The sequence below is a fragment of the Equus quagga genome, chromosome 2 (genome assembly GCF_021613505.1).
Source record: "Equus quagga isolate Etosha38 chromosome 2, UCLA_HA_Equagga_1.0, whole genome shotgun sequence".
In the NCBI taxonomy this organism is placed as follows: Eukaryota; Metazoa; Chordata; class Mammalia; order Perissodactyla; family Equidae; genus Equus; species Equus quagga.
Window position 1 is genome coordinate 24,870,964 of NC_060268.1, and position 24,645 is coordinate 24,895,608.

Sequence of the window (24,645 nt, forward strand, 5' to 3'; positions counted from 1 at the left end):
CTGCTCTGGGGCCAGGGCTGGTCCTGACTCCGTTCTGCCCCAAGCAACTCCCTGCCGCCTGCTGGGCTCTACAGCCAGGCTCTCCTGACCACCTTCTCATCCCTTCACCTGGCTCCCCGTCTCCTGGCCTCCCCCAGCTAAGCTCCTTCTATCCTCCTCGGAGGCCTTGACTCCACCTCCTCCAAGGTCAGTCACCAGTCATGAGAATGGACTGTGCATAAAGCCCTGAGAATTGTGAGCGGAGACCAGAGAAACACAAAATCCAGTTAGTTCTAGCCCTGCAGGGGCTGCCAGGCCTGGTGAGGAGCCAGGACACGAGGACAAGAGAACAGGAAGTGGGAGGCAGGAAAAAGACCAGGAGATACTCACGGTTGTCACCAATGGGAACAGAGCATCACTACCAAAGTTCCAGATTCAGCTGGGCTTAGGGGCTGAGGCTCCTTCTGGGAAGGAGCACCCCAGAAGAAGGAAGGTATTTCAGGGCAGGAACACACAGGCAGTGGGGAGAGGGGACAGCAAGTCAGCTTGGATGAGCCCCTGAGCTGGGCCCTGCTGGGCTCTGTGGGGTGGGGCAGGGATGTCCTGGCTGCTCTGGACTGTCATGGGCCAGGCAGGGCTGATTCCCAGGCTGCAGCGGTGCCTGCTGCAAACCCCCTGAGCCAAGCTCTCCCATGGCGCTCGCTGTGGGGAGCCATGGCTGCCCTTCACCAGCCTGTCTCCCTGGTCTGTGAGTGCTCAAGATAGGCCCGCCTGTCGCCTCTGCATTCCTGGGGCCCAGCACAGGGTCTGCACACCGGAGATGCTCAGGAAATGCTTGCTGAGGTGCTGGCGAGCTGGGAAGCTGGACCCACTGGTGGAGGGAGCTGGAGATGAGGCTGGGCCATTTTTTCTGAGCTACGAGGGGCTCAGGACAGCATCCAGAACACCTGTTTGGGTGTTAGGAGCGCTGAGCTCTAGCCCCAGGTCTGTCACAAGTAAGGAGGTCACTTCCCCTAACTGGGCCTGTTTTCTCTTACGTGGAATGAGGGCACTGGACCAGCTGACGTCTAAGGGCTCTTCCAGCGCTGGCCTTTTGTGAATCTCCACCCTCATCTGGTGCCACAGGCTGACTTCTCCCATGTGGCCTGTGGGCCAAGTCCTCCCCACACCACAAGGGGGCGCTCTACACAAGCCCCTGGGAAGCACCTCGCCTTATACCCACTAAGTGTGTGCACAGGTATGGTGGTGGGCCCTTACTCACATCGGGAAGGCTTGTGCCTTCTCAGACACAGAACTCCGGATGCCCAGCCACCAGGCACACCACAAAGTGGCCTTGTACATTGAGAGTTGCGGTACAGAAGTTTTGTGTTGAGGGACGTCTTCAGCATCTTCAGTCTAGGCCCCCACGTCCTCAGTGCTCACCCTGGTCCCAGAGAAGGGACCATGACCTGCTCCAGGCAACAGTTCCGTGAATACTCCTTGGCATGCCTGACCTGCCTAATTTCTGGGGAAGAAAAAGACTCACCAGTAGGATTCGAATCTTTTAATTTGGGAATGACGAGCTTCCTCCTGAATCCTCCTCCCTCCACAACACCCCCTCCCTGGCTGAGCTTCATCAGGAGCCAGATCTCAGAGCGCCAGGCTCCACAGACAAGTCCCCGGTGACTTCTCAGACCAGACTCCATCTCTGCAGGCCTGGGGTGGGGGGCAGTAGGCTGGGGTGCCAGCAAATCCAAAGATGTGTCTGGGCTTCATCGTCCCCTTTGTCTGGCTGAGCCCGGAAGCCAGGTAGCCCCAGGGTCACTGCTGGTCCGCTGTGAAGATGGAGCCAGGCAGGGAAGGGCATGTCAGGATAGGGTAGCTGGGGCAGGGGGTAGAGGGGACCTCTCCTCTCCCCAGAGCACAGCCACTCACCCTGGGTGGCCCTGGGCACTATCTCAGTCCGATAGATCTTGAAGGCATCATAGGCGAAGACGGAAACCAGGATGATGCCAAAAACCTGTAGGAGTAGGGGCAGGGATGGCACAACAAAGGCCATCAGGCCATCAGATATTAGGGAAAGGGAGGCGGGTGGTATGGGACAAGATGTGAGCCAGAACCCTGGGCACTGGTTGGACTTGGGGGAGGAACAGAAAGTGTGCAACCACCAGGCAGAGGTGCTCGGGGGGCTAGAGAGCTGCGTGGGGCTGGACTCACAAAAGCAGCAATGGCAGCTCCATCCCGGGAGGTCACGGCCGCAAAGGAGACCACCAGGAAGATGATGATGGCACTGACACAGCGGAGGAAGTCCTAGGGGGTCAGGGATGCAGCGTCAAAGGGCAGTCAGAGGGCAGGGGAGCATCACCCCGAGGTTTTCTAGGCTAGTCAGTGGCTTGGGCCTCAGGTACTGTGAATCTCTACGTGGAGATATCCCTGGACGCAATGTAAAGCACTTGAGAGAGAAAGAGGAGAGAGGCCCACACTGCTCCCCAGGGAAGGGATAAGATAAGTGCAGAGCGACCAGGGTGAGAAGCCAGGGGCCTGGGGTGGGACTGGGGCTGAGGCCAGACCTTTGGTGAGTGGGAGAGCAGACCTAAGGGATGTGCGTCCTCGATGTCCGTGACCCAGTAGCTGTGAGATCAGTGTAGATCACAGCAGTTTTTGAGTGTGGGGCACAGCTTGGGGCGAAGCCCAGCTGGAGTGTGGGGGCTGGGCCCCCTACTGACCCAGGGAAAGGAGAGAGGCTGGGAGAGGAAAGGGAGACTTGGCGTTCAGAGAAGAAAGAGACCAGAATGAGGTGGGGGAGGTAGGATCCCTCACCAGACAGGGCCAGTTCAGCCGATCGAAGCGCTGGTAGTACTGGGTGGCGTAGAGGAAGAGGAAGGCCAGCGTGATGAAGAACTCTAGCAGTGCTGCGGCCATGTAGGCCGAGATGGAAGCCGTGAAGCAGATGAAGATGATGAAGGTCAGGGCCTGCGGGACGGAGTGTACAGAGCTTGCCAGGCAGGGGACACAGGCACAGCCAGGCCTTGCCTTCCCCTCCTCGGGAGCTCCCCCTGGCTGGCCCCCCAACCCGCCTTGGAGGTCTCCCCATCCCTGTGGTGAGAGCCACATGCCAGGGCGTCTCCAGCCTCCCGCCTCTGCCAGCCCAGGCCGCCCCTGCCCTGGGGTCCCAGCAGCCGCAGCCGTTGGCCAAGCTGCACAGCTCCAGGGGCACCATTCTAAGGAATCCACGAAGGACGTGTCCCTCCCGCTGATGCACAGAGTACAGTGTGCACGCCAGCTCCCAGGGTCATGCCCGCAGCAGCCCCGCTGCCCCATAATACTCTCCCCACCCCCAGATGCCTAAAACTCCTCTAACGAGCACCAAGGGCCTTTGGTTCCATACGGAGAGACAAGACATAGGAGGCAGATGCTCCACGGAGGACTCTGGGGGTCCCTGAAGCTCTGGCGACATAGGATGGCATTTACACTAAGGGCTTGCTAAGTGACATGGGGAAGTTCCTTTCCTGAGGACAGATGTTCGTGGGGAGTGGACGACGGATAAACATGGGGCTGCAGGAAGCTTTGTGATAGTTGGACTTCTTAGACAGGCCAAGAAGTGGCCATCTTAGAGCCCAGGGAAAGACAGGCTGGCGTCCCATCCCTTTGCCTCACACTCCCCCCGGGTCCCAGAAAGCTCTTCTAACTTCATTCCTTCCTGCTGCTGCTGAGCCTTCAGTAACTGCCTCCAGATGGAGAGGCAGCAAGAAGGCAGGGCAGGAGACGAGGGCGAGGGCGGGGTGGCCGGGCGCAGGAGGGGTCCAGAAAGCCTGGGAAGGGAGCCTGCCGAGGGGTGAGCCCTGGGGGAGGGGAGCAGCGGGTCATCCCGGGAGGGATGGAGGCACCAGGTGGGGAGGCGGCTGTTACCAGCTCAGTTTCCAGCAGGATGCCTTTGAGGGAGGAGAGGAAGGTCTTGTCCACGCTGAAGCCCTGGAGCCCTGCAGCTGCCCCCTCTTCAGGGGGCCGGTCCCGGCGATCCCAAGCACTGAGCATCTCCACGGGGCCCACCAGGCACAGCCCCCCACTGCCACCAGCCCAGGAAGGGAAACAAGAAGACGGAAACCTGGCAGGATGGGGAAGCAGACAGGAGCAGGAAGGCACTTTGAGAAACCTGAAAGTGAAGCGGGCAGGCCTGCCGTGGGGCCGCCCAGGGAGGCTCGCCCAGATGGGCCTTCACCCAGCTGCCCAGAGTGGCCCTGCCGGGGCCTGCACCAGCCCCCCAGGAGGCACATGGGGAGGAGAGGGGAGGGCCAAGGAAGGGGAGTGGTCAGAGCCCAACCAAGCCTGGAGAAGGGGAGAAGGGAGGAGAGGGGAGAGGAGGAGATCCACGGAGAAACTGGGAGGAGCTGGGAGGTAAGCTGAGAAACGGGCTGGACTAGGTAGGAGCCCCCCAAGGACCTGAGCCTGAAGTTTATGTCCCCCTCCCCTAAACTTAACCCTCTTCCTGGCCCGGTCCTTTCTCTCTTTTCCTTTTAGGGAGGGTGGGAGCTGGAGCCCGGCCCAGGCAGCACCCCCAAGACCGAGCTGTAGCAGCCAAGACTGAGGACAAAGGCAGATTGTTGGGGGGACAAGGGGGCGCTGTGTGCCTGCTGCAGTGCCTCAATGGGCCTCTGTCCCTCCAGCATGCCAGGAGGGGGGCCGGACCCCACCCCGGTGTTCAGGGGCGGGCCAGGGAGCCAGAGAAGGGGAGGGATGGGAGGCCGCAGCGGAAACTCGGGAGCGCAGAGGGAGAGGGCAGTAGGTGAGAGCTGATGGAGGGGACAGGAAGGGAGCCGGCTGGGGACCACAAGTTGTTCAGGCACCAGGGATGCCGAAGACAAATTAGGCCACTTTTAAATACAGATTATTTATTTGGATAAGTCTCTCCATGCTCAATAACAGCCTTTTCCTCAGAGTTGCCCATGCCAAAAGACTAGTAACTACACCAGGATGTGTGCAAAGTAGATGCTCACTGAGTGGTTGATGAATGAATGAATGAACAAATGAAGAAATGAAATGAGGGGCTCTCCATTAGCAATGGGGAAAATATCAAGAATGTCCACGTGCCACACCAGGGCAGTCAGGGATGGGAGGAAAGTAAGAGAGTCAGGTGGTGGCCTCCAGAAATGGGCAGATTTAACACCGTTCCCGAGAGGAAATGCCAAGACACCAGCTTCCAGAGGCCATAGCAGTCTGGGCTCCCTTTGCTTCACCCTGCATTTCCATCCACTCCCAAAAGTGCAAAGTGCGGTTGCCCCCGAGTCCCCCAGCCTGTCCCACGATCCCATTGCACCAGGTGGCGCTTTGGAGGGGCTGAGCGTTCAGGCGTCCTGGCTCACCGTGGCAGGTGGTTGTACACCCAGCTCCAGCGTTCCGACCAGGGACCGGCCACGGGTGGCACGACTAGGCCATCACACGGGGCCGCACACACACGCAAGCCAAGGAGACGCGGTAGAGCCTGCGTTCCAGGCAGTAGCCATCGTGGGCGCCCCGCTTCCCAGGGCACGGCCGCCGGTAGAAGACAGTCTGGTTGTGGTAGAGCAGCTCCGAGTTGCCCAGGGGGTCCATGTGGGAGCCTGTCTGCAGGCTGACGCAGTGCGGACATAGGCACCGGGCGTGGTACAGGTCCTCGGGGAGCCGGTTCAAGTCCCTGTCCAACCTGTGGGGGTGGCACTCGTCAGGCCCGGGAGGGAGGGTGGCAGGGCAGACAGGGGACGGGCCAAAAGCAGGGAGCCCTGGGGGAGGGGGGAGAAATGCCAGAGGAAGGAAATGGGGGGGGGGGGGGGGGGGGGGGGGCAGCTGACTTCTTGTCCCAGCTGTGTGTGACTTTGAAGAAGTCACCCCCTCCTCTCCAGACTTATTTTCCCCAACTGTAAGCAAATGTGGAGAATGGAAGAGCGGCTTTCCAACTGGTCCTGGGAGCCCTGGGGAGGCCGGGGAAGGTGAGCAGCCTCCTGGCTGAGCCTCGCCAGACCAGCTCGCCTTCCATCTGATACACACGCTGGGCTCTGGCACGAGGCTTCTTTTTTGTAATTGTTATTACGGTTTCAGGGGGTTTTTTTATTATTATTATAAAAGTAAAACCTGTTCTTACACCCAAGAATTAAAAAGTATAAAGTGAAGACTAACAGTGTGTCTCCCCACCACTCCCAGACCCCAGAGGGAGCCACTGTCAACCACTTCCTGCGCATCCTTCCAGACACTTCCCACGCACATATTATAAGCACACACAAGGGTGCACGGTGAGGCTTATTCTGAAAGGACTTCATGGCCAAAAACAACTTGAAAAGTAGATGATCCCAAGGTCTGGGACCCCCAAAGGCTGGCAGGAAACAGCTGCTGGGTTGTAAGGCTGTTCTCCATACAGACAAGCCCTCACAAGCCGGGCTCAGCTAGTGCAGCCCTTCCCAAAGTGGGTTCCCTAATAAGTATCCTGCAAGAGAAGGCGTCTGTGGCCAAATGAGTTTGGGAAACTCTGAGTTTAATGGTTTCCTTTCTGGGACTTTCTTTTCTTCCAGACTTGAATGTGCTGAGTACATTGTGAATCCTGAAGGGGTGAGGGCTGGAGCATCTTTTCCCACACTTACTTGACATCGTCACTTTTTTCTGAGGAGCAGATTGTGGGATGAGTGTTGCAAAGAAAACACTTTGGGGAAGACCAGCCAAATGGTTATCAGGGGTTCACAGCCTCCCAACAAGAGGTCTGGATCTCAGCCCAGTCAGCCCTCTAGCACCCGGCCTCCCCAAAGGGGTTCCCACCTCTTTGAATTTAGCCCAGAACCCAGCCAACTTTAAAAAAAATCTTTTTTTTTAAAGATTGGCACCTGAGCTAACAGCCGTTGCCAATCTTCTTTTTATTCTTTTTTTTCTGCTTTTTATCCCCAACCACCCCCCCCAAGTACACAGTTGTATATTTTAGTTGTGGGTCCTTCTAGTTGTGGTATGTGGGATGCCGCCTCAACATGGCCTAATGAGTGATGCCATGTCCGCGCCCAGGATCCGAACCGGCGAACCCCTGGGCTGCCGAAGCAGAGCGCGCAAACTTAACCACTCAGCGACGGGGCCGGCCCCTCAGCCAGCCTTCTGAGACCACTTCAAAGCACAGTGACCTGGAGTCTCCACCCCAGATCTAGTCTCAATCAGAGCTGACGCCCCCCCCCCAGCCCACCCCCACTGAGCTTCTCCATCCATCTCCAAAGCCAGGGCTCACACAGAACTAGACTTAACGGGGAGTGGGAACACACACTGCCCATGAGGACACAAGACAGAAGGAGAAATATGTTGGGGATCCCTAAGGGCCTAATTTTTAATATTTGGTGTCATTGTCCCAATTTCAGTGCTTCCTAATAGTTTTTACATCACGGCACAAATAGAGAAATATAATATTTGTGTGGCACACTGGGTGAAAAAATAAGACTGCTCATGATCAAAGATAACCAGCCCAAGGCTTCAGCCACCCAGCTGCCCCCAGGCATTGACGGTTTCCCTATCTTGGCACCATTACAACCCAATCACGGCCAGGCAGTAGTGTTTAGTATTGGGATGCTTCGTGACTGTATCATATCATTATTCTCTGATATTTTAGTTAGAAAAACAAGGCCATTGTAGGGACAAAAGAAGAAAAGGGGGAGGAGGGGAGGAAAATGAGGAGGAGGAGGAGGAAGAGGAAGAGGAGGGAACCAATATTTTCTGTACTGAGTACAGATTTTACATATATTATTTCATTTGATCTGCACATTAGCCTATGGGGTATTATCTCATTTTCCAGATGAAAGAAAACTGAGCTTTGAAACCTCGAGTAATTGGCCCAAGGTCACCCAATAAATATCAGAGCTAGGACCCAGGCTAGGCCTTGTCTAACACCCAAATATTTATGGCCTCTCCGAGATAAAAGGGGGCAGGTAGGCTGGCATTGGGTGGAACCGCCCTGGCCCTGGCACACACCCTGACCAGCACACGTGCAGGCATTCAGGAGGGGACAGCAGACTCACTCATATCGCCAGGGGGAGATGGACCTGCTGTTGAGAGGTCCGTCTTCGCTGGCCCTGCAGGATTCTGGGTGGTGGGCGAGGTTAGCAGTCTCTGGGGGAGGCACGTGCGCAGTGCTCCACTTCAGCCACTCCTCAATGGGGTCCTGTCCTTTCTTGGGGCAGCAGCTGGGCCAATGGGTGCATTCCTTGTGCCACAAACTGAGGGTGGGGGTTCCCATGACCATTGCCAAAAACACAACCACCTGTGGGAAAATGGCAGATCATATGAAATAATATATGTAAAATCTGTACTCAGTACAGAAAATATTGGTTCTCTCCTTTTCTTCCCTCCTCCTCCCAGGGGGGGAACCGCTCTCATCTAAACTCAGTGCAGCTCCCCCAGCTGTTCCCTGAGATCCTGGTTTCGAGCCTCCACCTGGTCCGCAGCCCCAAAACTAGGAGCCCAGCCTCCCTCCACCCTCAGCAACTCTCTGCTCCTTTCCTGTGAGCTGTCAGTGCCTGGCCAGGCCACTGCACCCTCACCTGGTACATGCCGGATGCTGCTCTGCTGCTGGTCCAGCCCTGGTGTCACACTGGCTGACAGGTAGGCCTTGTGGGAGCAGGCTGACTGGAGCAGTCTAGGAGTCCTGGTTTTATTTTCAGCAAACCTGTTTTGTTTATTCAAATTTATTTCCACTACCTTTAGAGGGAGTGACCTGAGATTAAAAAACAAAACCAAAAAAAAAAAAAAAAAAGAAGAAGGCTGAAAGTGTTTCCAAAAGCTGCTTAAAATGTTCATGGAAGTTGTGATTAATGTTATTGTTACCCTGGAAGCGTATTGGGTAAACTTTTGTTCTTTGCATTTTTTTTCAGGTGTCAAAGCAATAGTATCCTGCTATTTGGAGCCTTTGGGAGCTGGTTGGCTTGGTACCCAAAATTAGGGAACAGATCTGGCCTATCTTTAAGAGGCCTCATTTCCGTGGTCTCTGCTGCTCCCACCCAGGGCCTTGTCTCCACCATTCCCCTTCTCAGACTTCCCTTGATCACCCACCTTAGTGAACATTTCCCCTCTATCTCCTTTGACCCTCAACCCTTCTGTTCTCTGCCCCCTTCCTCATCTTGGATGACCCCAATTTCTATGACCTCCTCATCTATGACTTCTTCTCCACTGTCCCTTACTGACTCCCTAACTTCCCCTTGTCTTCTCCAGTGGCCACTCCGACCCATCCCCGCCCTTTTCCTGACCTCCTCTGGGCTAGAGATATAGGCCTAACCCCACAGCACCACAGAAAGGCCCCAACCCCATAGCTTGTTGGCTGGATGCACAGGGTCTTATGGAAGAAGATCTGGTTACTGTCCCATTGCCCAAATGAGAAGGTGACACCAGGAAGAGGAGAGGCATCGGCAGCCTCACCTCAGACCCAGGGAGGTCCCAGCTCCAAGACCAGCCTGTCCCCACTCCCACTCACAGGGCCTTGGGGACAAGGGCCATAGCAGGCAAAGCTGCCACTCTCAGGCCATGGGGTGAGCCCACCCAGCCTCAGCCCCCCAGCTCCATGGGCCACTGTTGGCCAGGAGCAGGTATGTGTGCTCAGAGCTGGGCCTGACCCCAAAGACGCCGGTCAGCCAGGGGCCACCTCACCTGGGAGGCGCAGTGCTGAAAGCAGCCCAGAGCCTACTTCCCTCCCTTCCCTTCATCCTTCCCCGTTACCCCGCACCCCCACCCTGACCCCCCTCCCCAACACACTCAGACACAGACATCATCTCTAGAACGCTGTTTCCTGATTTGCATGTGCTTTCCCTTAGAAAATACTCCTCTGGTAACCAAGGACTCAGGACATAAACAACGGGAACCAGGGATCACCCAGAGTGCAGGGTGAGGAGGAATCCCTCGAAGGTTTTATGGCAAAGTGGCCCCAAAGCAGAGGAAGGATGAGGTCGGGGGCATGCTGGAGAATGGGAGAGAAGCCACTCTGGTGAGTTTTGGGGGGCCAGAAGTGAGGGTGGGGTGCAGACATAGGGGAAACAGACAGTGGCTGGGGGAGCAGGACACTCAAGAAGAGTCCTGAGGTCAGGAACACCTCACCCCGCCCCCTGCTCTCTACCCTGAGCCCCCCACGCCCGTTCACTCCCACGCGCCACGACCTCAGCTCCTGTGTGTCATGTGTCAGGCTGGTGCCAAGCCCCGCACATGCATCAGCTCATTTTATCCTAACAATAAACCATGAGATGGAAACTATTATCCCCATATTACAGGTGAGGAAACTAAGACGCCAAAGAAATTTAGCAACCTCCCCGGGGTTGCACAGCTAGGAAGAGGCAGAGCCAGTTTTCCACTCCAGCCTGACCAACTCCACATCTGAGCTCCTGGCGTGGAGGCACCACACTGTGCTGACCCCTGGTCGACTGCATGTGAAAGGGAAGCCCCCTCAGTAAGTGTTTTCCCACTCACCCGGGCTGGAGCTGGGACAGCTCTCACCTGCCCACTCAGGCGTCCTGCCCTGCTGGCTGGGGTCCACTGCTCCAGCTTCCTATTCCCCAGTCTTTGGTCTGGCATGTGGCCCCAGGATGGCTTCTGCTGTTCCGGAGAAGACCCTAACCCCAGAAAAGCCTCTGAGGGGGCAGTGCTCTTCCAGAAGAGCTGGATCCCTATGGGTCTCCCCCAAACCAATCAGAGCCTCAGAGCCTGACATTGGCCCAGCTCCCCTGATCTTGGCCCCCATCCAGGAGGGGTGCTCGAAAGAGCTGGAAGGGACCCCAGCTACTTGTTTCATTTGCTGATGCTGCAAAAGGACCCACATTTGTTGCCCAGGATGTTGCCCTTAGGAGAGGCCTTTGGGGGGTCCCCCTACCTCTGTACCGGGACCTCCTCTGAGGAAGCCCCAAAAGGCAGAGGGAGGGCCCCTCCAAGCACAAGTTTCCCCCAGGGTTGGCCTTTCCCCCCCGTGATGATCAGGCCTGACCCGGGAACCTGTGCTCTGAGCCACACGCCCCCTGCGTCCTCCCGTTTGCTCAGGCTCTGCCCTTATCTCAGTGGCATCTCTGTGGAACTCCTTGGGGTGACTCCCTGCCATGAGAAACATTTTCCAGAGGGTTTTCCTCCTGGGGTGACTAGTTTTGGAATCCCTGAGTCACGTCGGCTTCCACAGAATCCCTGGGGGTGTGGGGAGACGGGGGGTGGCGAAGGGGACAATGGTGGAGGCAGAAGCAAAGGAAAGTTCGCCCAGCACCTGACATCAAGGGTGCCTTCCACTGTGAGCTCATCTGCCCAGACCCGACCTGGCAACCAGAGGGGACCTGCTGGGAGTCCCACCCCGGAGTGCTGGGAGGAGCGCCGTGCACCTGGCAGGAAAGGGCAGGGAAGACGTAGGGGTGGAAAACACTCCCACCTGCGACCAGGAAAGGCTCAAGAGGCTTGCAGGAAGCCAGAATATGGCGGTCCTGCCCTTTCTCAGAAGGACATTCAAATCCCCACCTGCTGCCAGGAAGTCCTGACCCTGCCTCTGATCAGCTTTTGACTGTGGGCCCTCTCTGGTCCTCTTTCCTCATTTATAGAAGTGTGTATGTGCTTTTTGGGGGGCAAGTGGGGTAATCCAGATGAAAACAAAAGCACCAACCAGCTTAGCTGCTCTGGACCTCGGCTCCTGAGGTAGAGCTGAAACCACAGGCCTCAGCAGGGTCTGCTGAAGCTCATCACACTCACCTGATGTGAGATGGAGGCACCGGTGGTTAAAACGCCGCCATACTTCCGCCTCTGCTGGTACATTGATGTTGTCCTCAGCCCTGGGGCAACCCCATCACAACCTCCCTGTGATCCAGCAACTAAAGGGTGAATGCCCTGCCCAGATGGGGGCCTCCAGAACACTGCTCCCATGCCCCAGGATTGGTGGGTGAAAATGGTACTGGTTGCTAGTTACCTGTAGTATCCCCTTTAGTTACAAAGATGCTGAGGCTCAGAAGCCTACCTTCAAAGAGAACCCAGGCTGGCCTGGGAAACTCCCAGAGAATCAGAGTGAACAGGACAAGAAGCCCCACGACTCCCTCCCCCACCATGTGCCCCGTGCCTCCCCACTGAGAGCCCTCGGCTTACTCAGCTTCGTCCTCCAGTCACAGCAGCCCTGTCCATTAATTCATTCACCAAATATTTATGGAGTACCTACTACACACCAGGCACTATTCTAAAACCTGGGAATGCAGAGGAGGGCGAGCCAGATAAGGTCTTTGCCTTGTGAAGCTTACATTTAAGGAGAAGACAGATGATAAACATGGAAACAAGACAATTTCCGATAATAATAAGTGGTATGAAGAAAATGAAACAGTGTTAGGAGATAAGCAGTTATGAGGGGGAGGGAGAAGACGGAGGGGCTGCTTTAACTTGGAGAGCCAGGGAAGGCCTTCCTGAGGATGCAGAATTTGACGTTTGAGGGAAAAGGGAAGAGTGGTCCAGGCCGAGCGAGCAGGGCACGTAGAGTCCTGGAGGTGGGGAAGAGCTCCACGTATTTGAGAAACAGAAAGGACAGTGGGGATGGAGAGCAAAGACTAAGGGGAAAGCAGGATGAGATGAGATGAAGAGGTGGGCAGGGCCAGATCACATAGGATCCTAGAGGCTGCGGTGGAGCATTTGGTTGTTATTCCAAAGTCAGTGGGAAGGTATTGACCAGAATCAAGCATGATATCCGTGATGTGAGTTCTTCGAGGGCGGGCACCCTCGCCTCAACATTCTGCTGCCTGCACAGCGCTGGCATCAAATAACAATCCTGACAGTTGCTTTGATCCAACATCTGCTCATCATGGGCCAGGCACCTTCTCAGGATTCTCTGAACCCTCACAACAAGCTCACGTGGTCGGTTCCATAGTTGTCCCACTTCACAGACAGGGAAGCAGGGGCTCCAAGAGGTCATGGAGCCTGCAAGGTCACTGGCTAGTGACGGAATCAGGATTAGAACCCAGGCACTCCCAGTTCTAGAGGAGAACTGGGAGAATCTGTGAGCACCTGAGACATTCTGATTAGCAGGAGAGACCAGAACAGGTCAAGGAAGGCACAGGGGGAAGAGGAAGAGACCAGCCAGTGGACGCTGCTGGGAAGGGGAAAGAAGCCTGGGACCCAGAAAGCCAGATGGAGGGGTTCCTTTCCTTTCTACCCCTTGAGTACGTTAGGGGCAAGACCCGAAGCTGAGGGCCTGGCTGCCTGAGGCTGCCACCCACCCACAGTCTTAGTGACTGGCCCACCCTGGCTTTTTCCCAACCTTGCCTAGAGCCCAGAACTCTCCCTGAACAGGTTAGAATCACCTTTAACTCCTCTGAAGGAGAGGGCAGAGATGAAGCATAAGGACAGGGAAAAGGCTCCTCCTGCCCTGGACAAAGAAACATTGTCAGCTTTCATGAAAGCACAATTAGGGGGAGTTGGGGGTGGAGCCAAGGTGAAGTTGAAAAGACAGGAGGGCATCACTGTGCTGGGCACTCCTCACCGAAGTGACTGTTAGAGATGAGGAATCAGACTCAGCTGTTATATAACTTGTCCAAGGTCACCCAGCTAATAAACCAGGATTCACTCCCCAGTCCGACTAGCTCCATTCCATGTGTGGGCATGCCAGCAGCACAGTCTTGTCTTCCGTCAGGTTTGCTCTCTGCTCCCCCCACTACCTTTCTCCAGGCACTGAGCTCTGAGCAGGGAGCCCCATCACCCACCTCCCAAACCACCATTTTACCTGGTCCCAGAAATTATTTCCTGCTAAGCCTTTTCTGGCCTCCATCTATTCCCCCTGGTGCCAGTCAGAGCGTTCATCTTTGGGAACTGGGTTTCCCGCCCACCTCCATCTTGGACCCCAGTGTGCCTTGGCAGTCCCCTGGGCAGAGATCATATCAAGTCACTTTCCAGCAGCTGAATGTCTGTCTTGCAGGAAGCCAGGCCTGCCAGGGCTGGGGTCTGAAGGAGGTTGGACCAGGATGGAGCTGGAATAGGGAAGCTCTCCCTTCAGACGCATCTGGAAATTTAAAAGTTCCTCTACGTCCTAAGGGAGCCTAGGTCTGTACAGGATTCCCAGCCCCACGCCCATGTCTGCACCCCATCTCTGAGCCAAGCCCAGAACCAATATTGTCCATCCCCATGTTCACCCCAGAATCCCTCTCTATTCCACCCATAAATTCCACCCTTCCCCTTTGCAGAGGGCTCTTATAGGTGCCCAGGCAGCAGGGAGGGGAAGGCTCCAGGACAGGTGTTCCCCCTCCCCTCCTGGAAATGCCTAGATTATAAAATGTGGGGAGAGAGGAGGGGAGCATGTGCCCAAGGCCCCAGGTTCACAAAGGGGCTTAAATTAGACTTCTGATGTTATCTCCAAATGACGTTATACATGGAGTCCTTGTCTGTTCCATGTGTTTGAAATGTTAATTTGTTCTATGTAAACACTGAAAATACACTACAGCTTTTCAATCCTGTTTGGCCTCTCACTTTTAAACACCAGGAACCTCAAAAACCGGAAGAAGGAAGGCTTCCCTAGAGCCTCTGGAGGCCTTGATGTGTGCCCCCAAAGGAAGAGCCAGGGGGAGGGGTAGCTGGAGGCAGGCAGCGCGCACTAAGAAGTTAAGAGTGCAGGAAAGGCGTGCGACCTGAGATCGCCTGTCTTTCCAGCTGAAACTCCTGAGCGCAGATCCAGCTCCGCTGAAAGAGTCCTGCCCTGATGGGCCCACAGTCCCCACTCCTGCTCGTGACAGCAGAAGTGAGCCAGAGCCAGGGCAGGGGACAGGCCCAGACTGGCAGAGGAGTGTAAGAGGCGGCACAACCCGCCCGCCCGCAGCTCTGGGACGCTCAGGCTTCACCTTCTCTCGCCAGGGCCAGAGTCCCCGTCCAGCCCCAGACCCCCGGCCTGTCCCCGGCAGGAACGGCCAGGCTAACCCTGCCACCCCTGCAGAGACAACGCTAAGGGAGAAAAGAGGCTCCGCTGAGGACCCCAGAAAGGCGGGAGGAGCGCGCTCCCTCCCACGGGAAAGACAGATGTGGGGCTAATAAAAGGGAGGCAGAAAGAGGCGCGGGGCTGCGGGGGCGCGGCAGGGGACAGGAGCTCCCAGTAGGGAGAGGATCGGACCGCGGGGAGGTCCGCCGCGCCGTCGGGAGGAAGAAGGCGCCGGGGAGAGGGGCCGGGAGGGGACGCGCAGTTTGGCCCGAGGGTCCCGAGCTGAAACTCAACACCCGCCTTCGGAGGGATCGTCCTCCTTTCTCCTCCGCCCCTTCCCTCCCCTCCCCTCCCTTTTCCCCTCCCTCCTTTCTTAATCCCCAGGACCGAGCCCCGCGCCAGAGCGGAGAGGGCCCGGGGGAGGAGAAAGGAGCCGCACTGAGAGGGAGTGGGAGCGCGGGTGCGGGGGGCGGGGACGGGGAGCCGCGAGCGGGGGGTGGGGGGAGCCTGAAGGCCACGCGCGACCCTGGAGACTTACCAACCCGCTCAGTGCCCCCCACCTCCAGGCGAGTCCGCAGGACCCTGACCCCTACCCCTCCTTCGCCTCCTCTTTGCTCCTCCTTTTGCTTTGTGGCCTTTCTCTCCCTTCCCAGGGACACGGGGAGCTGCCCTGAGCTCTGGGGCGCGCCGGGGGGCCCTGCGAGGGTGCGCGTGAGCGGGGCGGGGGGCCGGCGCCTGGGGGAGGGAGGTGAGGCGGGGGAGCTCGCGGCCCCGCGCGCCGCGCCGAGGCTGGAGGAGGGCGGCGTTGGGAGGCCGTCCCGCCCCTTCGAGCCGGGCCGCGTGCGACTTGCGAGGCGCCGTCGCGGGGCCCCGGGACCCCCGGGCGGGCCGAGGGCGAGTGCGTGAGAGCGCACCCCCCTCTCCGCCGCGGCTGCGAGCGTCCGGGCCGAAAGCAGCCCCCCGGGCAGCCCAGCCCAGCGGCCGCGCTCTCGGGGGCTTCTGGCGCCAGCCCGGCCTCCTTCGCCAACTTGGGCGAGTCTGAAGAGGGACGAGCGTCGCAGTTCTCGCTCCCCCTCCCTCCCTGCCCCCGTCGCAGCGGGGCCGCCGCGGCGCCCGGGGCCCCGACCACAGCCCTGGGAGCACCGCTCGCCGGCGCGGCCCCCTGGTGGAGGGGTGGGCCCTGAACTCGCTCGTCCGGCCCAACCGCCCCGGCGGCTTCTCCCTGCCCTCGGGGCCGCCCTGAGCGGCCCGCAGAGACGTCGAGCGCAGCCCCAGCCCCCGCCGCCTCGCCGGCCCCGGCCCTGGAAGGGGGCTCTCGGCCCATGCGGACCCGGGGTTCCCCCGCGGCCTAGGGCAGCCAGCCCCCCGGGCCTGGCCAACCCTGCGGCCCTCGGGAGGCCGCGGGGACAGTAGAGCGCGCGCCCTTGGATGAGGTCCCGCAGCGACGCCCCGGCCCGCCCCGCTCCTCCTCCTGCCCGGCCAAGCTGCCTCCCATTTGGGGAGTTTTGTGGGTTTTCTTTCTCCTCCTCCAACCTCCACGGAGGCCACGACTCAGGCGCCGCAGCCGGGGGCCGCCTCCATGGTGCGGGGCAGCGGCTGCTGAAGTCAGCGAAACCGAGCCTGGCCCGGAGCAGGCCGCGCGCGAGGCCAAGGCCATGGCGGTAGCCACGTCGGTGAGTCCCCCAGGGAGAGGAGGCTGCCGGGCAGAGACCTCCACAGCCTGCCCTGCACTCCTGTCACTTTTATTCCGCCTTCTCTTTGTCTCTCTCCTTGGTCCCTTTCTTCTCCAGGAGCCTGTGTCCCCCGCCTCTCACTTCTGTTCCCCTTCTCCCTCCCACTCCTCACCCCTAGCTCCTTCTGGGTCTGGGCTCCCCCTTCTCTGCCCCCCTCTCCATTCTCCTCTTTTTCTTTCTAGAGGCTGCCCCTGGATGGAGGGGAGGGGGCGAGACCAGCCCGAGTCCTGTCTGCTCTTTTATGGGCGGGAACAGATGGCCACTGGTGGTTGGCAGGGGCTTGTGATTGGGAGGCAAGTAAAAGGTTGGGAGGGAGCTGAAAGAACAGAGGTGGCTCCAGGGAAATGGGAGAGGCCCTTCTCTAGAGGAAGGATGGAGGAAAGGGGGGAAATAGAGCAGGAGGGAGATCAGACAGGGAGAAAGAGAATATAGAGGGAGGAGGGGAGGTGATGTCAGCCAGCCTCTGGCCACTTTCCGGGGACTGGGGACAAAGGGAGGAGACAGCTGGCAAGATGGGACAGTGGGAGGAGGCCTCCCAGAGAGCCTGTGGCCCACTGCCACCCCAATCAAGGCAGCCACTCCCTCACAAGTCAGCTGGGCCCCTGAGGAGGGGGTAGAGCAGGGATGGCCACACCCAACATCCATCAGTCTAACAGCAGCTCTGGCCTGGGTTCTGACATCGTGAGCTGCACAGCTTTGGCCCCATTGGACAGAATTCAAACCTAACTCAGGGAGGAGCTCTCCACAGCCCCACCTCTGCTTTCTGCCCTGTACTCCTTGTAGCCTGAATCCAAGCAATCCTGGCCCCCTTCCACCCTTTCCCAGGAAAGGCGAGGCTGCCTCTTGCTTTCTGGCCCCTCTGAAGGGTATTCTGGGAAGGAGGATTGTGAGGCTGGAAAGAGAAGCGTAGCTCCTGACATCCTCCCGTACCCCTCAAGGACGAGTTCGAGTTCCACTCCTTCTCAGACCGAACTCCTTTTAGTTCCTCAAACTATGTGATGGTGAGAAGACCCTAGCTCGGAGCCAGGAGAGGTCCTGAAAATAGTGGGGGGACTCTGACGGAAAGATGCTGGCTCCGAAGCCGGGCCGGTCAGCTTTGTAGTCCCAGGAGTTCGATTTTCCTTTCCACCCAGAGGGTGGGTGTGGAGAGGTATTTATGGTAATTAGACTCAGGATCCTAATAACAGCCAATATTTATTGAGCGCTTACTGGCCCTAAGCTTTGTCCTTGTCCTCGTTGTCCTTATTGTTTGACACATTATCTCATCCAGTCCTCAGAATGATCCCGTGAGACTTAGAAAGAGGCAGAGCCAGGACTCAAACCCACCCCACGTGTGTCTACCGCAGAACAGACCCAGAACGCATAGAATCTACAGTTAGAAAGCAAGGTGCCGAGCTAGCCAGGAATGGGCATCATCTGGTTAGCAGGTTTTCTTTCTGTGGGGCAATATCCTTTAGAAGCCAAAATATAATCAGAAAATGGTTTGGTGAGTTTGGAATCAGGCAAGAGGAGAAGTCTGTTTGTTGTTAAAGTCACCCAGTCATGAAGGGCCGGACAGCCTCTCGCCTGAGGGCAACACGACACGTGGCCACCAGGGCCTGCAGGCCAAACCCAGCCTGCCCGAGACCTTTAGCTTGAGATGTCTACTGAATTAGTCAGCCCACAAGGCCACCTGCACAGTACTGCCTGCCTTCCTGCTCTCCGTCACCACTGCCCGAGGTCCTGCTGCCAGGGGCGGTCATTAACAGACACAACTGAGGCAGAGTAGATTTTGATATTGTGAGTGGTTTAAGCTCGATTCTACCAAAGGACCTCGTGAGACCAGAGCCCTGTGAAGGGAGCTTGGGTTTAATGAAGACTGCACATGCGCTTGAGTCATGATTGAGTCATAGACCCTCTAGACTGAACTCTGTTACTATGATAAGAAGAAAGTAGGTCCTTGTGTTGGTGATTGTGGAGAAGTAGTTGAGGAGTGAGGGAGAGGGCGGGCTCGGAATCCGACAGCCGCAGGTGGAAATCACGCTGCTCCAGCTGTGTGTTGTTGAGCAAAGTACTAACCTCTCTGGTCAGTTTCCTTTCCAAATGGGGAGAAGGACGGCTCCTCACACCTAAGGTGGTCGTGAGGATTAAATGAGATGAGGTGGTGAGTGCAACGATTTGCAAGGTGTCTGGATACATATTCTTTGCTTGTACCTGTCACTTATTACCTGAGCGTATGACCCTTGAAAGTAAAAGCTTAGATGTCCCCACCAGACAGGACTGGAAACAGGCTGGTAAATGCTCTTGGTTGGTCCGCCAGCCCCGCTCCATACACACACCCACACACACAGAGGCATATACACTTTTCTCTTCTCCATGGTAAACTCAACTTCTTCCGGTAGAACCTTATTTGCTCAGACTGAGAACAAAACAGTTGCTTTGGCTTCTGTTTTCTTCCCTCGGCCTGGGCACTGTCCGGGCTGGCCTTCTCCCCGTCTCTCAGGATGAGGGGTCTCTGCAGCTGCTTGATCTAACCTTTTGCTTGTGGGGGATGCTGCCTGGGAAGCGAGAACGTAAAGGAGATTCTGTGGGAGACCTTAGCAGGGCTGCCTTGTGTTCATGAGGCTTTGGAGGAAGTTCTTTCAATGTAGGTTTATTGGGGACTGATTCCAAGTCAGGCCCTATGGCAGGGCTAGGAACACAGCAGTCCCTGTTCTCACAGGGCTTAGTGTCAGGGACAAAATGGATAATAAAAAAGTAAATAGGCACATAGTGTAAAGTATTATAAAGGAAACAGTGGGTGGAGACAGACACAGAATGGGCTGGGGAGAAGACTGCAGAAAAGAACTTTTTGAGAAGGGGAAACTTAAGCAAAACTGAAGGATGAATAAGGGCCAGTCAGGGGAAAAGCATTCTGGGTAAAGAAAACAGAAGGTGCAAAAGCCCTGAGGTAGGAAAGAGCTTGCCTAGTTCAAGGAACAGAAAGGAAGAGGGAGAGTGCAGGGGAAGAAGCTGGAGATGAGGCAGGGCCCAGTCACAAAGAGCTGAGTCAGGAGGTCAGATTTTTAGCTTGAGGGAAATGGGGAGCTCTGAAGTGTTTTGAGCAGGGGGTGACCTGACCTGATCTGTGTGTGAAGACCCCTCTCCCTGCTCCCACCTCACCCACCAGGCCCAGCTGGCCCGGGCGCTCTATGACAACACTGCCGAGTCCCCCCAGGAGCTGTCCTTCCGCCGAGGGGACGTTCTACGGGTGCTGCAGAGGGAGGGCGCTGGCGGGCTGGACGGCTGGTGCCTGTGCTCCCTGCATGGCCAGCAGGGCATCGTGCCCGCCAACAGAGTGAAGCTCCTTCCTGCTGGCCCAGCACCCAAGCCCGGCATCTCCCAGGTACCCCCAGCCCAGCCTGGCTCACCATCTCCAGCCCCAGAGCACAGCAACGAGGACCAGGAGGTGAGACCTGGAGCCCTCTCGCCCCAAGCCGGGAGAGCCCTGAGACCGCAGCTCTTCCCTGACTGCAGGGAGGGGGTTGGAAGGTGGCTAAGCTCCTTTGAGGCACACGTCATCTGTCCCTGGTGCCCACTCCTGACCCACCCACCTGTCTTGATCCCCCAGGTGTATGTGGTACCACCCCCAGCTCGGCCCTGTCCTACCTTAGGACCTCCAGCTGGACCCTGCCCGCCCTCCCCTGACCCCATCTACAAGGTCCCCAGAGGCAATGGGACCCAACTGGCTGCCCCTGGAGACGCCTTGGAGGTGAGGGCCGGAGGTCTGTGTGCATCGGGCAGGGAACAGAGGCTGTCAGGGGGCCCCTTGCTGAGCCTGAGGGTGACGAACTGCTCCCTCTCCAGGTCTACGACGTGCCCCCTGCTGCCCTCCGAGCTCCCACCAGCGGCCCCTATGACTCCCCCGCCTCCTTTTCCCGCCCTGTGGCGCTGGTTGCCCTGCGGCCTCCCGGAGAGGACGAAGCTCCCTATGACGTGCCTCTGGCCCCGAAGCCCCCGTCAGAGCTGGAGCCGGATCTGGAGTGGGAGGGGGGCCGGGAACCAGGGCCCCCCCTCTACGCCGCCCCCTCCAACTTGAAACGGGCATCGGCCTTGCTCAACCTGTACGAAGCGCCTGAGGAACTGCTAGCAGACGGGGAAGGGGGGGGCACTGACGAGGGCATCTACGACGTGCCCCTGCTGGGGCCAGAGACACCCCCTTCTCCAGAGCCCCCAGGAGCCTCAGCCTCCAATGACCAGGACACTCTGGCCCTGCTTCTGGCCAGAAGCCCCCCAACCCCACACAGGCCGCGTTTGCCCTCAGCTGAGAGTCTGTCCCGCCGCCCTCTGCCTGCCCTGCCTGTCCCTGAGGCCCCCAGCCCTTCCCCGGCTCCCTCTCCTGCTCCAGGCCGGAAGGGCAGCATCCAGGACCGGCCTCTGCCCCCACCCCCGCCCCGCCTGTCTGGCTTCGGGGGCCCCAAGGTGGAGGGGGATCCAGAGGGCGAGGAGGTGGAGGACGACCCAGCAGGACAGCACAATGAGTATGAGGGCATCCCGCTGGCCGAGGAGTACGACTACGTCCACCTGAAGGTGAGCTGCCTCCTGAGCCCTCCGGCTTGCACCGGGGCTCTCTCAGACCTGGAGTCAAGGGCCTGGGACTCTGATGGCGGAAGAGACCTGGGGAAGGGGCGGGGCAGGGAGGGGCTGGAAGACCTCTGTGCTGAGGCCCTGATCCCCTCCTGCAGGGCATGGATAAAGCTCAGGGATCCAGGCCCCTGGATAAGGCCATCACGGGGGATCCCGAACTGCTGGAGGGGGCGCCACCAGAACAGCAGGTAAGCCTGCAGGGCTCATGCCAGAGAAGGGGCGCAGGGGAGGGGGAACAGCACCTTGGAGGGAGGCGTATTCTTCACTGAACCCTCAAGGGAAATAGATTAGGGTGGGAGGAGAGTTTGTGAAAGGGGAGGAGTGGGTTAGAGAGGAGTTACTAGTCAACAGGAAGGAGCTGGAACTTAGAAAAGGTATCAGGAATTCAGAAAGAGGGGAAAGAATGTGTTGGAGAGAAGTCAGGAAACAAAGCAGCCAGGGAGCAGAATTTCTGGACTGTGGGTCAGAGCTGGGCTGGTGACTGCTGAGGCTCCTTCCAACTGTAAATTCCTGGGCTCCTAAGAGACCTGGCCCCTAATCCCAGCTCCACCACTAAGAAGCCAGGGCTCAGGAGCCACCTGTTAATCTCTCTGGGCCTCAGGAAAGTGAGGCAGGCTCCACAGCTCTGTCCAGAGTGGTCCTAAGCACAGTAGCTACCATTTATCGGGTATGTCCCAAGGGCGGGACCCTGTAATGGGTCAACACTGATCATAATCATAGTCCTCGTATGGGGCTTACAGTGTGCCATGATCTGTTCTTTCTATATACCCGTGTCCGTTAATCTTCACTGCAGCCTCAGGAGGCAGCTCCCAGGACTGTACCATCCACTGTGTTAGCCACGAGCCACCTGTGGCTGTTGAGCACCCAAAACTGGGCTAGTCTGAATTGAAATGCGCTGTAAATATAAAATGCACACTAGATTTTGCAAACTTAGTATGAAAAGAAAATCTCCATTTTTATATTGATTACATAGTAAAATGACTTTAAAAGAAATTTTTTTAATTGCTTTTTCTCCCCAAATCCCCCCAGTACGTAGTTGTATATTTTAGTTGTGGGTCCTTCTAGTTGTGGCACATGAGACACTGCCTCAGCATGGCCTGATGAGCAGTGCCATGTCTGTGCCCAGGATCCGAACCCGTGAAACCCTTGGCTGCCAAAGGAGAGTGCGCGAACTTAACTACTCGGCCACGGGGCCGGCCCCAAAATGACAACATTTTTAATATTTGGAGTTAGAAAAAATATACTAGTTTCTTTTTACTTTTCTTAACGTGGCTACTAGAAAATTTAAAAATTACACATGTGGTTCGAATAACGTTGATACAGTCATGTGTCGCTTAACAACGGGACACATTCAAGGAACTCACGGTTAGGTGGTTTCCTCGTTGTGCGAACATCCTAGCGCGCACTTACCCAAACCGAGATGGGACGGCCTACTACACACCGAGGCTCTGTTGCTCATCTTACGGCAGGCCCATTGTGCGGTCCATCGTTGACCAAGACGCCATTATCCAGCACATGACTGTATCAGGCAGTGCAGTACCAGATTCCCCATTTTGGTGATAAGGAAACAAAGAAGTTCAGAGACTTGTTTGAGGTTATTTGAATGCAGATTTGTCTGACATCAACTCTGGGCACTTTTCTGCCGCTCGCTATGGGAATCAAGTTTTCCGATGGCAGAGTTAGGAGCTATAGAGGCTGCACTCAGGATGAGAAACAGAGGGAGGGAAGGAGAGAGGAAGCCAGAGCAGAAGTGGCAGTAATGAGAGTGTCCCCACTGACCGCCCCTCTCACCCTCAGGAGGCCCTGTCCCCAGGGGAACCGCTGCTCCTGCCCGCCAGAGACCTCCAGCTACTGCATTTCTACGCAGGGCAATGCCAGAGCCACTACTCAGCCCTCCAGGCGGCCGTGGCGGCCCTGATGGCCAGCATCCAGGCCAACCAGCCTCCACACCTCTTCGTGCCCCACAGCAAGCGGGTGGTGGTGGCCGCTCACCGCCTGGTGTTTGTTGGGGACACCCTGGGCCGGCTGGCGGCCTCCGCCCCACTGCGAGCACAGGTCGGGGCTGCAGGAACAGCACTGGGCCAGGCATTGCAGGCCACCGTGCTGGCCGTCAAGGGGGCTGCCTTGGGCTACCCTTCAGGCCCCCCGGCCCAAGAGATGGCACAGTGTGTGGCAGAGCTGGCAGGGTGGGCCCTGCAATTCACCACCCTGCTCACCAATCTGGCCCCCTGAGGGCCCCTTGGCCCCACTCTGCCCCTTCCCTGCCTGCCAGAGCTCCCCTCCAGGCCTGGGGTGGCTGGGGGGCTCTATTTTAGGGACAGGGAGTGGTGGAGGTCTTCTTTCCCTCTCCGCCCTTTCCAGTCATCTCAGTCCCTCACCCGGGGTGGCTCCTCCCCCTACCCCGCAGCTTTTTGTACGAGCCATTTTGTATAAATTATTTATATTTAATGTTATTCCCTGCATTGTCAGGGGCAGGCACCCTGCCCTCCAGGGCAGGGAGGAACTGGACTCTCCCCCTCCCTCAGCCTGGGGTGGAGATTCTTGGTCACTGCACTGCCACCCACCTCTGGAAGTTTGGCCCCACAGAGAATCAGGTGGCTGAAACCTGGGGCCACGCGGGGCCCGTTTCTTGTCCTGTTTCTTGGCTCTAGAACATCAGTGCCTCATTGTCAGCTGAGCGCAAGGGCAGGGAATTGACTGCCCAGAATGTGAAGGTCTGGGAGAGGCCAGGGCGGGAGAGAGCTGGCCCTCGGGCACTGGGCACGCACGTCAATAAACCCGGCTGTCTGGCTCCCTGCCTCTGCTTCTTGGGAGCCTGGATGGGGCGGGCCTCATGCCCCTCAGCCCAATGGGACACATGCTGTAGGCAGGATGCCTGTAGGGTTTTTGGGGAAATTTTGCTGTTTCTTCAACAACTGTTCTTTCAGCGCATTTTCAGCTCCCATGACGTGCCAGGCACAGGTCTGAAGGTGCATCGTGGGGGTGGGATGGATATGAACAAGTCAATTAAAATAAGTAAATAAAGAATCTGCCACAGATTTGACACTTGCTGGCAACGGGAAATAAAGAGGGTGATGTGAAGGGCTAACTAGATGAGGGAGAGGCCGCTGAAGGAGACTTTAGCCAGGATGGTTGGGGGCTGATACCTGAGCCAAAACCCCAAGGGTGACAGAAACAGGAAGGGCCTGAGAACTGGCATTCCAGGAAGGCTGACACTGATTACTGACTGGCGGGCCTTTCCTCCAAGACCTCATCGTCAGGTGATGTCATTAGAGAGGTGCGCATGTGGAGAGGGTGGCCACACGAGCCTTGAAAGGTGCCGTCCTGAAGAGCTCCCCCCTGCTAAAGGCCCATCCTCCCCTTTGCACCACAGGACAGCTCTGGCCAACGGGAGAGGGCTGCGGGCCAGCCAGGGCACCCTCCCCTTTAGGTTAACCCCGAGAGTCCAGTCCTTAAACACCCCTTCCT

At 57.5% G+C, this 24,645-nt stretch overlaps 3 protein-coding genes and 1 long non-coding RNA gene across 6 annotated transcripts; 2 read left to right on the forward strand and 2 right to left on the reverse strand.

Annotated features, from left to right (window-relative positions):
* Positions 1 to 1,540: 1,540 nt before the first annotated feature.
* CMTM5 (CKLF like MARVEL transmembrane domain containing 5) lies at positions 1,541 to 4,195 on the reverse strand. Its single transcript, XM_046654719.1, has 5 exons — positions 3,868 to 4,195; positions 2,779 to 2,931; positions 2,176 to 2,268; positions 1,894 to 1,978; positions 1,541 to 1,793 (listed from the first exon to the last, which is right to left on the reverse strand). The coding sequence occupies exons 1-5, from the start codon at positions 3,991 to 3,993 to the stop codon at positions 1,780 to 1,782; spliced, it is 471 nt and encodes a 156-aa protein (XP_046510675.1). The 5' UTR covers positions 3,994 to 4,195; the 3' UTR covers positions 1,541 to 1,779.
* Positions 4,196 to 4,830: 635 nt separating this feature from the next.
* On the reverse strand, positions 4,831 to 15,483 carry IL25 (interleukin 25). Of its 2 annotated transcripts, XM_046653057.1 has the most exons (5): positions 15,378 to 15,483; positions 11,653 to 14,647; positions 8,493 to 8,665; positions 7,971 to 8,212; positions 4,831 to 5,638 (listed from the first exon to the last, which is right to left on the reverse strand). In XM_046653057.1, exons 3-5 carry the CDS (start codon positions 8,499 to 8,501, stop codon positions 5,383 to 5,385), a joined length of 507 nt encoding a protein of 168 aa, XP_046509013.1. In that variant the 5' UTR covers positions 8,502 to 8,665; positions 11,653 to 14,647; positions 15,378 to 15,483; the 3' UTR covers positions 4,831 to 5,382. The 2 variants fall into 2 exon arrangements, with proteins under 2 accessions (XP_046509013.1, XP_046509014.1); XM_046653058.1 differs by lacking the exons at positions 11,653 to 14,647; positions 15,378 to 15,483 and adding an exon at positions 10,429 to 11,019.
* LOC124235330 (uncharacterized) lies at positions 8,829 to 10,438 on the forward strand. Its single transcript, XR_006887447.1, has 3 exons — positions 8,829 to 8,876; positions 9,756 to 9,925; positions 10,206 to 10,438. It is a non-coding gene; the product is annotated as an uncharacterized LOC124235330 (long non-coding RNA).
* An 898-nt stretch (positions 15,484 to 16,381) lies between the features above and the next one.
* On the forward strand, positions 16,382 to 24,215 carry EFS (embryonal Fyn-associated substrate). Of its 2 annotated transcripts, XM_046653053.1 has the most exons (7): positions 16,387 to 16,512; positions 16,755 to 16,865; positions 19,721 to 19,999; positions 20,162 to 20,302; positions 20,398 to 21,120; positions 21,276 to 21,365; positions 22,975 to 24,215. In XM_046653053.1, exons 1-7 carry the CDS (start codon positions 16,495 to 16,497, stop codon positions 23,407 to 23,409), a joined length of 1,797 nt encoding a protein of 598 aa, XP_046509009.1. In that variant the 5' UTR covers positions 16,387 to 16,494; the 3' UTR covers positions 23,410 to 24,215. The 2 variants fall into 2 exon arrangements, with proteins under 2 accessions (XP_046509010.1, XP_046509009.1); XM_046653054.1 differs by lacking the exon at positions 16,755 to 16,865 and having other exon boundaries at positions 16,382 to 16,512.
* Positions 24,216 to 24,645: the final 430 nt, after the last annotated feature.